Source organism: Phascolarctos cinereus, unplaced genomic scaffold (genome assembly GCF_003287225.1).
Source record: "Phascolarctos cinereus isolate Bilbo 61053 unplaced genomic scaffold, phaCin_HiC Scaffold_726;HRSCAF=1367, whole genome shotgun sequence".
Taxonomy (NCBI): Eukaryota; Metazoa; Chordata; class Mammalia; order Diprotodontia; family Phascolarctidae; genus Phascolarctos; species Phascolarctos cinereus.
In genome coordinates this window covers 351248021-351260276 of record NW_027556098.1, presented here as the reverse complement: position 1 = coordinate 351260276, position 12256 = coordinate 351248021, and the positions used below count along the sequence as shown (strand labels likewise).

The 12256-nt window shown below is 40.2% G+C and overlaps 1 protein-coding gene across 1 annotated transcript; it reads right to left on the bottom strand.

Annotated features, from left to right (window-relative positions):
- Nucleotides 1-1682: 1682 nt before the first annotated feature.
- LOC110195083 (olfactory receptor 51G2-like) lies at nt 1683-2633 on the bottom strand. Its single transcript, XM_020967730.1, has one exon. It carries the CDS (start codon nt 2631-2633, stop codon nt 1683-1685), a length of 951 nt encoding a protein of 316 aa, XP_020823389.1.
- Nucleotides 2634-12256: the final 9623 nt, after the last annotated feature.

Sequence of the window (12256 nt, the reverse complement as noted above, 5' to 3'; positions counted from 1 at the left end):
ATCAGAAACAATATTTTTTTCACTCATGTACTTATTAATTATTTCTTCCTGACTGATAATTTCCACTATTCTATGTTTATTCAATATTTAAGTGCAATAATTTATATGTGTTTGTGTGGTTTTAAACATAGTAGGTAGGATGTTGACCTGGAAGTCAGGAAAACTTTGGTTCAAATCCTGTATCTGACACAAGCTATGTGAGTGACTGTGAGCAAGACACCTAATCTCTCCTTCTCCCTAGGTAACTCTCTAACAGTGTTAAGTTGCAGAGTAGGTACAAATCTACTGCTGATAGAAGAAATTTCCTCTCTGGGGGTTTCAAATACCTATGAAATCAAAGGGCTGATTTTTTTTTCAAAAAAATATTTATAAATGGTCATTGTCTTTTGTATGGGAATCTTGCCCTTACTACCAGACCAAGGGCCATTTCTCTTTTATTACTCTAGAGATTCTCTAAAGTAGGGGGACATGTCTCTTCCACCAGAATAGAGAACTGTGCCTTTTTCTCCCCTTTTCTTTCCCTTTCCTCTCCCCTCCCCTCTCCTCTTCTTGTTTCCCCTCTCCCTGCTTCCCTCTTCTCCCCTGTCCCTCTCCTTTCCCATCCCCATTCTTCCCTCCATCCTTTTTCCTTCCTTCCTTCCATTCCCGGTCCAGACAATGAAGTAGTGGAGACAGCCAAGTAGGCCACAGAGCTTGCTGAGGCTTACACCACTGGTGCTGTGCCAGGACATGTTCTCCAAAATGGCCACATACCTGAGAGGTAAGCTGACAACCACCAGTTAAGAACATATGGACAAACTGACTAACTTGAAATATGTAGAAATGAAAGTTATTGCAGTAAACACAAGTAGAAATCTAAAGTACTTAAATCAGAAATATGTAGCACTTCAGCCTTATCTATATCAAATCACTTTAATGGAGGAGCAACTAGCAGCTCTTGAGCAGGCGGCCTACAAGCTGGAGCATATTCAAAGAAACTAGAAGCAAAGTATAAGAAGTTAAAAAGACAATGAAAGAATTCTTTAGCACAAAGACTTTAAAGAATGTTTCATAAGAGCTGAAATGTGTGAGATGGAACTTATCTAACTTCTATGAATCTCAGCCCCTACCTTTGGTTGGATGTGTAACGTTGACCACCCCGTGATGTTTTCCTAAAACTGTACCCCCTGGAACTTCACGTTATCGTGTGCTTCATTGTGTGTCTTTGACCAAGTCTCAGGAATCAGAATCAACCCTGTCTAGAGCAGACACAGATGAGAGGCTCTGGTCTCCCTGTCTCCTCTTTCCTCCCTCACACCTAGGGTTCCACTTTTGACTCTTTGTTCTCAATGTGCCCCCTACCCTCTCCATAGCCTGTTCTTGAATTTTAATAAATGCTGATTTATGAAAAAAAAGAATAGGGAGCTGTATCCCTCAAATAAGCTCAGGAATTCTTCACGAAAGAAGGTCAGGTAATTTATATCAAACCAGGGAATTATGTCTCCTAAATCAGATGAACATCTGCAGAAATGGGATCATGTCACCCCCACAAATAAGAGATTTCCAGAAGACAGGGTTTATATCTTTTCCATCAGATAAGGAAACGGTAGTGATTATCTCTACCTTGCAAAAGGAGATATTTCCTTCTGCATTGTGTAGCACCATTGTCCCTTCCTAGCCCAATATCCTAGGGCTCAGTGTTCTTACCCAACCCTCATTCTGGCTCCATGAGACTGGAAAAAGTGGAAAATCTTCTGACGTATCTGCTTGGTCTTGATAGTATAGACAATGGGATTGAGCATAGGTGGCATGAGAAAATGCAGGTAGGAGAGGAGTACCCGGATAAAAGGTGAAGCCTGCTTCCCAAAACGGTGGATCATGGACAGGCCTATCATGGGTGTATAGAAGAGCAGCACTGCACAGATATGTGAGACACACGTATTAAGGGCCTTAAGTCTCTCCGCCTTGGAAGCAATGGTAAGGACAGCATGGAGGATCAGCACATAGGAAGCCACAATAAACATAGAGTCCATGCCAAGAGTAAAGAGTACCACAAAGAGCCCATAAGCACTGTTGACATGAGTATCTACACAAGCAAGTTTCATGACATCTGGATGCAGGCAATAGGAATGGGAGAGTTGACCAATATGACAGTAGGGAAGTTTTTTCAGCATGATGGGGGCAGGGAGGTGTAGTCCAACACTACGGACTACAATTGCAAAGCCCAGGCCAGCAACTCGGGGGCTGGGCAGGATGGTTGTATAGCGCAATGGATTACAAATGGCCACAAAGCGGTCAAAAGCCATGGAGAGAAGCACAGAGGATTCCATGACAGAAAAAGTGTGGATGAAAAAGAGCTGGGCTAAGCATGCATTCATCTTCACCTCCTGTTGGCCCAGCAGGTAGGTGGTTAGCATGGTGGGCAGTGTGGAAAAAGAAAGCCCCAGGTCAGTCATAGCCAACATGGACAGGAAGTAGTACATTGGCTGGTGAAGAACTGTTTCTGACTTTACCACCCACAGAATCAAGCTGTTTCCAGCCACGGCCACCATATACATGGCACACAATGGGATAGAGAGCCAGATGTACATTTTCTCTAGGCCTGGGAGGCCCATGAGAAGAAATGTAGTAGTGCTGTGATTTAAGGCCTGCATGGTACCCTGGAGGGTGGAGCAGTTCCCTGGGGAAATTGGGAGTTTATTGAGTCATCAATGGTTCTGGAATCAAAAGAGGCAACCAGTTAGGAAATTGTTATCTTAATTTTTTTCTCAAACCATAAGGGCACTGATGTTCTACTGAGTAATATATCTGAACAAGTGGTCTCCATATTTCAGGGAACAGGCGGCTTTACCATTAAGGCAAGACTCAAGAAGAGGGTCAGAGAGGCTTAGTTCAGAATGAGTAAAGGTTCTATAAGGAGGCCTATGTCCTTGAACTCAAGAAAAAGGAAGCCTTGAAGAGGTAATAGGCAAAGACTTTTAAACAGCATGCTTCATTGAACGATAAGATGCTAAATCTGGGAATTCCTGAGTAATCACTCAGTTTTACTTCCTCAATTTACAGAAGAAGAAACTGAAGCTCAGATAGCAGATATTACTTGCTCAGTCTTCCAGTATCCTCGAGAATATGTCTCAGTCTTAGTTAGTTTTCTAATCATCATCTTCCTTTACAAACTATCTCCTCTTAATTTTTGTAGCCCATTGCTTCCCAACAAGAGTTCTCTTCTCCTTGGCCCTTGGCAGGACAGAACATAGTCTCCTGGCTTCTCCCCTTTCCTTCCTCTCACTGAGACACATGCAGCACCTGTGAGGTTTTCTAGGATTCTTTTACTAGATTCTTTTACTAGCTCAATGGAGCAACAAATGGGAATAAAAAAGAATAAACATAGCAAAAGGTACAAAGTCTCACATAAAACATGAATTCTTCTGTCTCAAAGGCAGACCTCAAAGGGTACACCTATGGTCTGTTATTTTGGAATGTCAATAGAGTTCATCCCTGTCCTCTCTTCACTTGTCTTGCTTTATTATTACTTACACGTTTCTGTTTTGAGGAGATTATTGGCTCACCCTACTTACGAGGCTGGATACTCCTGATTTTATTTTCAAGACTGGTGCTCTTGGGTTCCATCTTCTGCTGACAAGGAGGTTGCCATCCTGGACTCTTCACATATAATAAAGGCCTAAAGAAGGAAATAAAGGTACACATAGGTACTAATTGTTGTCATTGATGACATAAGGGACTCAGTTTTAGGGTGAGCTGTTATAAGCTCAGTTTTAGACATAGGACATTTAAGGTTGTGAGAATTCATGGAATAATAGATTTAAAGCTGTAAGGGATCTCAAATGTCATCTTGCTCAACTCTCTCAATTTGCAGTTGAGTAAACTGAGGCCCAGAGAGGTTAAATATCTTAGAGTTGGTTGAATGTTGGTTAAATGTAAGTAGCATAAATATGAAACAAAATCCTTTCACTGTAAATCCAGAGCTCTTTCCATCATACCACTATGCTGCTATGTAATATTGAAAGTATTATAGGAATATCATTTATTGACATGACTGTCATTATCACCTTATATGTCCTAATGGAATTAAACATGTAGCCTGAAGCTCAGAGGAGACGTTAGAGCTAGTTAAACCGATTTTTTTTTGGGGGGTCATACATATAGATATAATAATTGAATCTGCAAAGATAAATAAGATGACACAGACATTGACAGTATAGGGAGAGAAGAGCAATGAGCCAAGCACAAACCTTCAGGGAACATCTGTATTAATAGGCTTGGAAGAAGGCATGAAGTTAGTAAAGTGAAAAGAGAAAGAGTGGCTAGAAGTATGAGAGAAATGCCAGATGCATGAGATGCCGTTAGAGCACATGGAGGAAAGAGTAATACAGAGGGATGAAGAACAGCATCGTATAATGAAGAGAAGGACTAGCAAAAAGTTCATTAAGCTTTATAAGGAGAAATTCATCGGCAGCCTTTGAAAGAATAGGTTCAGCAGAGTTGTAAGTGGGGAATGGGAAGAGGCAAAACCAAGTTTAATATGAGAAAACAAGGGCATTGTGTGCTTGCAACTTTTCAAGGAGTGTAATAGTGAAGGCGAAAGGACAAGTATGACAGGAGCTAGGTGAAATAGAAGTATTATGGGATGGCTTTGTTTTTTATGATGGAGATATTTGGCTGTGTATATAGGGGATGAGAAGGCACTAGTGTAAAGGGAAAAAATAAAGGATGCTTGAGAGAGAACGATTAGTGGAGAAAGGGCATGGCAAAGGTTGGAGGAAATCAATAAATATTTATTAAGCACCTATCAAGTGCTAAGCACCATGCTAGACACTGGGGAAACTAAGAAAAAATAAAGCTAATAATATTCTTAATGGTAATCAGAACAAAGGCATAATAAATTGAAGTGTTAGCCATAGTGAGGAGAAGGAATGCCTCTTCTATGGCCATAGGAAAAATGCAGAAAATGGATGATAATAGGAAAAGTTTTCAAAAGGAGAGAATGTTGGTTGAAGGTACTATCACCCCATGGCCCCTATTTCTCAGAACACTTAAATGAAAACATTTGTAGTGCAAATTTGAATTGGTTATGGGGTCACATTGGAAATGGGTAGGAGGGAGAAGACAGACTCAGGAGATAGAAATGTAGATGCAGAGTGAGGAAAAGGGATAAAAGCAGGGAAAGGTCAGTCATGGAGAAAAGGAAAATGAGAGCAGAAGAAAATACCATAGGAAAAAAAATTAAAAAAAAAAGAAAATACCATAGAAGAAAAGGGTGGCTCTCTTACTCCTCTGAGCCTCAATTTCCTTTTTCCCTCGGTAAAATGAGCATAATAATGCTTCCTGACATATTTAAGAGTAAGGTCATTTAAAAATCTGAAGCAATATAAATGTGTAATCATCAGTATTCAAGGAAGGGGAGGAGACATAGGATAATAAGAATGGAATGAGTTCAGAGGAGAGCAGTTATAAAGAGAGGAAACAATGTGGAGGACTGAAGGAGAAGTTAGACATTTTGGAATATTGGGGAGCTGTCCATGGAGGAATCTAGTCATGCCTAGATAACCACCAAGAAAGGAGATGATATACTCAGGGAGTTGAGAAGGACTATAGCTGAACAAGAGAAAGAAGAAGAAGAACAAAGGTGGGACTGGACTGGAAGTGAAAGTACAAGCTTCTAGAACTGAGAAAATCTCTAAGACTCATCTCTTAGTCTGGGAAAAGACAGATGGTATGGCTATACTGTGTCCTCTAGAATTTCCTGATTTACATACAGATACCTCACACTGAGCCTGTTTTTGACACTCTACACAGGTGATTAAGCTGATTAAGAAGATTGCTACTCTTGGCTTTCTAGAGGACAGAAAGTTTTAGAGAAAAAGATGAGCGTTTTGACACTGAGATCACATCCTACAAGTAGCCAAGTATGAACCCTAGGTACGGGGCAGTGATAAAATCAAGGAGCTTCCTGTTTGATGTGACCCAAGAAGCTGTGTGGCATGATATAAGGTGCACCAAACTCATAGTCAGAAGACCAGAATTTACTCTGCTACTTCATAGATGATCACAGATTTACAATTGAAAGAAACCATACCAGTGGTTGTCTGACATCCATATTTTGCAGATGAGGATCAGAGAATTTAAGTGACTTGTTTGGCATCACACAGCTACTGTTCGAGGAAGGATTACAGGTCTTTGGACTACAAGTCTAGTATTCTATCCCCCATACCAGGAGTTCTTAACAATTTTCGTCATGGACTCTTCTGACAATCTAGTGAAACATATGAACCCATATTCTGAATAATGTTTTTAAAGGCATAAAATAAAATACATATAATTACAAAAGAAATTAATTAGAATGAAATACAATTTCCAAAGGTTTTTTTAAAACTAAGTTCATGTGTTCCCTATACTTTACCATGCTGTTTTTAGGTACTAGCTACTAGCTGAGTGTTCGTTGATTCCTCATCTATAAGATGGGGGAAATCATTTCTGTCCAAACCCTTTAATAGAACTGATGTAAGAAGGAAATGAAAAATAATGAGTGCTAAATTGCTTTAACTATTAAATGCTGAACAACTCTGAATGATTATTATTAATAAATTTACTAATAGCTAAATGTCTGTCTGTAACACTAAAATTTTCAAAGTCCTTTCTTTCAACCATCCACTGTGGTTACAGAAGTCAAATAATGCTATCCTCTTCTCACAATGGAGAAAATTTGGGTTTGGAGATATTAACTTATGTGTCCAGGATCAAGTAGATATAGTTTCAGTCTGGGATGGAATTTAAAACTAGTTCTGTCTCAGTCCAAATCCTCTTCTCTATCCACTCTGCCCACACTGCCTCTCAGGTTGATCATGGACTCAAATATTAGAGAGCTAAAGAAACTTAGGCATCAGAACGTGAAACTTTTCCTCTCTAAGTCCAATTTTGGTGACTCTCCCCTAAGTCTATTGACTGAGATTTGCCTCTTGGTAGCTCTTTCCTATGGTTTTGCTACAGCCTATAGTTATTCCCCACAAATACCTTGAAAATGGCTTTCTCCTAGCCCTCTCCATGCCCAGTATTATTGACTCACCAGAAACCCACAGACCCAGCTCCAAATTCTCTTCTCTCTTCTCCAAGAGACTGTCAGAAACTCTTGGAAGTGCAGCAATTTCACTGTAGTCATTACATAACATCCGGGGCATTGCTTACCCCCAGGAGGATACCATTGGGGCACTGGGATCTTGGCCTTAAACTGGCATTAACCCCATCATTGCCAAACAGATCTTATTAGAAGCCTTAGAGGAGCTCTCAAGACTATTAGGAAACAGGACTTTAACTTTGTGAAGCTTTCCATTTCACAAGTTTAATTAGGTCAGATTCAGGGTTACCCTGTTATGCCTTGTCACAAGGCTTTCTTACCCTGCCTTTCTCTACGCTGCTAAACCTAAGCTTAGGCTGTAGTAAGGAGATTCATACAAATATGTTTTAGACTCCTCCAATGTACCAGACCTTTTGTTGGATGCTGAAGGAGATACAAAGATCAATAGCATGAAGTCCCTGCCCCAGATAGGCTTACACTCTCATGTGGGGGATTAGAGAGGAACAAAAAAAGTAATGAAAAATGAACTTCTAAAGTTCCAATCATTTAGTTATGAGAATATGAGGCCATTTCATGAAGGAGTTGGAATTTGAACTGAGTTTTGATTATAACTTAAACAGGTTGAATAACAAAGACATTATAGGTGAATTATTTCAGTAAGAGCAATTAGGGATGTTTATCTTGGAGAAGAAATGATGAAGGGAGGGGGGCCAATCATAATAGACATCTGTGAGTATTGGAGATCTTGGCATGTAGAAAATAGATAAGACTTGTTACGTTTGGTCCCCAAGGGCAGAGACTGGAGAAAATGAGCAGAAATGAAACAGACAAATTTAGGTCTGTTGTCAGGAAATTTTCTTAAATAACTAAATAAGCCAACAAATAAATAAATAAACAGGTAAATAGATAAACAAATGAACAGATAAACAAATAATTGAACAGGTGAATAGATAAATAAACAAATGAATGGATGGATAGATGGATGGATGGATGGATGGATGGATGGATGGATGAATGCAGCATCTTCCTAATAATTAAAAATATCCAAAAGTGAAGTGGGCTGCCTTGGGATATTATAGATTCCCTCTCCTTGGAAGCTGAATCACCTCTCATGACATATATTATTCTGGTGACTTCTTTGAGGGTATGGCCACTGAAGTCCCAGTCAACTGAAATTCTGTTATCCTTTTTTTTGTTTTGTTTTGTCTAGGCAATGGGGTTAAGTGATTTGCCCAGGGTCACACAGCTAGTAAGTGTTATATGTCTGAGGCCAGATTTGAACTCAGGTCCTCTGGAATCTAGGGCTGGTGTTCTATCCACTGCGCCACCTAGCTGCCCCTCTGTTATCCTTTTGATGCCATAAGCAAATATACAGGAGTGGGACAAGGGACAGGGTTAGGAAATGGAGCGTGGTCTAATTTCTCAAAAGCAGAAAGAACATAATGGAGAAGTGTACAAAAAAAAAGGATGTAAAGTTAGGCTGGAATCACACTGTAGAGGGCTCTGAATTCCAGGCTCAGATGTTTGGCTTCATTCTGTAGGAAATCTTATGCCTCTTTGAAGAAGCAGACTAGAGTTTCAGGAGTGAAGAAATTATTGAAGTTCTTTGGGCCCCAAAGGCTCACTTCAGCTTGAAGTATCTCCTTGCAGATAGTCAAGCCTGGATTACTCTACTGAGACACTGAGCCTAGGTTTAGGTTCTCTCAGATAGTTGAAAATGAATTAGTTTCCTTGGTGTTGATATTGACTTCCAATCAAGGTTTGTTTACATGCTGGTCTGGTGGTGTCCCAGAGTGTGGTCTGACCAGATTAAAGCCACAAGAAAGCTTGAATAATAATAATGTTTAATAATACCTAGCATCAATATAGTGCTTTGAGGTTTATAATGCACTTTATGTATATTAGCTCATTTGAACCTCTCAGCAACCCTTTGAGATATTATTATTATCTCCACTTTACAGACAAGGAAACTGCCCCTGAGAGATATTAAGTGATTTGCCCAGGGCTGCACAGCCGAGTAAGTGTCTAAGGCAGAATTTGAAGTCAGGTCTTTCTGTCATCAGATCCACACACCATTGTACCACCAGAAGTGCTGCCCCACCCCTTGGTACCCTCAAGTAAATTCTATAAATTCTACAGTGCAAATTCTAATTTATTATATAATTGCTTGTAGACCAAACCTACACACAATAATAGACCTACAATCAGATCTTTTTAATGACTTTTATGTTTATTCTGCCTTTGTTTCTTATAATTACTTTGAGATGTTGTCTTGCCCATCAAAGAGAACTTAACACGGATGTGGGGATTCTGGCTTACACCCAGAAAATTTTGCAGGCTCTGATGAGTACAGAGGTCACAGAATTTCAGAAATGGAAGGCTCATCATAGGCCATGTAGTCCAATTCGTGTCTGAACAGTAATCTATACAAAATACCAATGAGTGATTATAAAGTGTCTGAATGAAAAACCACACTAAAGGTTCGTCCACTAGGTGATCTATTTTGAACAGCTTGATTATTAGGAAGCTTTGTTTGTTTGTTTTTGTTTTTCCTGCTTACATGAAGCTGAATTGTGTCATTCTTCTGCTTTTTTAATCCTAGTTCTATCCTTCTATAATTAGTAGAACAATTATAATTGCTTCATCACATTTTAACTTACCAAATACTCAGAGACAGGTACTACGTCTTCCCTAAGTTTTCTGTTTTCAAAGCTAAAACTCCCAAGGTCTTTCAACTGATCCTTGTATGGAATGAGCTCAAGCTCTTTAACCATCATAGACACCATCCTTTGGTTATATTCCATCTTTTTGCTGTCCTCCCTAAAATGTGGTCCCCAGAATTGTTAAGAATCTCCACCCCTCCACCCTTACTCTAGAGGTCTTCTTTGTGAGCCCCGTGAGGTCAGGCACTGTTGTTTGCTTCTTTTTGCATCCCCAGCAGTGCTTAGCACGTTTGCTGCTTAGTCATTTCAGTTGAGTCCTACCCTTCATGACCGCATTTGGGGTTTTCTTGGCAAAGCTACTGGTGTGGTTTGCTATTTCCTTCTCCAACTCATTTTACAGATGTAGGAACTGAGACAAACAGGGTTAAATTACTTTCCTAGGATCACACAGCTAGTAAGTATCTGAGGCCAGATTTGAACTTAGTCTTCCCTGTTTCCAGATCTAGTGCTCTCTCCACTGTGCAACCTAGCCTAGCACACAGTAGGTGCTTAATAGATGGTAATTGAGCAGAGGATAATGGGTGGGGTCTGTCACCTCTGTGATTTGGGACACTATGACTTTATCCTGCACCTGAAAAATTAGCAAAAAGGATAGACAATGGAAACAGTAGATGTTGGGAGGACTATAGAATCATAGATTCAGAGTTAGAATATACCTCAGAGGTCATCTGGATACCTACATCATTCAATAGATACAGAAACAAACTCAGAAAGTGTAAGCTACTTGTTGAATAATTCCACTGATAATGAAAGTGGCAGAATTTGAACCCATTTCTTCTTTACTTTGAGTCCCATGCTTTGACCACTACATCACATTGCAGAAAGACAGGTATACAGTAATATGTAATAGGGTAGTACATTTCCCTTACCATTCTGAAAATGATTTAAAATTATGCTTTAAAAAGGGGGGGATTAAAATATGCACATGTTTTGACTGAGAAACCCCACTGATAATCATATATTCCCAGAACAGAAAGAGAGTAAGGTCACACATACACCAAAATATTCATAACCACACTTTTTTGGGGGAAATAAAGTAGATATTCACTGATTGAGGAATGGCTAAATAACTGATGAATATGATGGTAATGAAATATTAGGGTACCATAAGATACAATGAATTTGAAAAATAAAGAGAGGAGTGGGAAGACTTGTGTGATATTAACAGCAGCAAACAAGACCGGGACAAATACACACATATGTGTGAATCAATACATATGCATATAATATAGGGGCAGCTAGGTGGATAGAGTCAGGACTCTGTCTGATTCCTGGAGTCAGAAGGACCTGACTTCAAATCTGACCTCATACACTTATTAGCTGTGTGACCATGAGCAAATCACTTAATTGCCTCTAGAATTACTTATTGCCTCTAAAATAAATGCATACATACATATACAATACACATATATTTATGTATGTAGATATATGAGTACACACATATGTATATACATAGAATACATACATGTATATATGTATGCATATATACAAAAAACCACGATTTTGACAGCAATGCAGACAGAATGATAACAACAAAACTGAATATTGTATAATTATAGACATCAAGTTTGGTTACAGAGTATAAATGACGAAATGTAACTCCTTCCCTTCTTTGAAGGGGTAGAGAATCATGGTTGTGCAACATGACATATTCTATCAGACTTAGTTGGTGAATTGGTTAGTTTGATGAACTCTTGATAACGTTTTGTTCTGTTTTCCAGAATGAAGTTGCTAGGCATAAGATTAATTGATTCATTGTCATGTGAGCATAAAAGTACTTTCATTGAAATCCCCCTTGTTGGGGGCTGGGAAGAGGTAAAGGTGAGTGGGGGCTGGCAGGGGACACCTGAATGGAGAGGTGACACCCCAGGAGTTGGGACCCGCCTCTTCTGGGATAGCTTGCGGGCTCAACAGTGAGCTACGTGGCAATCCCGGATGAGGTGCTGGGGAGGCTCCGCTAATGGGTTGTTGGCACCGCCTTCGGGGTGGATCCTTGTAGCCTTCATGACCCGCCCTCAGATTATATAATGGGCTGAGAACAAAGGATCAGGGGGATCCTCCACAATAAAGAGCATACACCACACTCATGTACTGTCTGGTCCTTGAGCCCACCCTTCCCCCAGGGTGGGTCCGGAGACGTCCGAAGCCCAGCTCCCAGGGGAGGAGGCGTACCTGAAGGGCCCAGCCCGGGTCAAGTGGCGCCCGAACAGGGACTTGAGATAGAAGTTCCTCTTCGGGGACCCCGCCAGGTACGGGTAAGTACCCTCTCTCCAGTGAAAGAGAGGAAGGGACCGACAGCCTATGCAGATCGGGGCTGCATAGAGGGTAAGATGGGAGCACGATATAGTAAAGGAATTACACCGGAGGATAAGCGAGTGCTAGTCCTACAAGTTTATAAACTTTGTAGGGACAATGGGGTGAAAATACAGCTGAGACGCTGTCAGGAGTGGGTAGAGAAACTTAT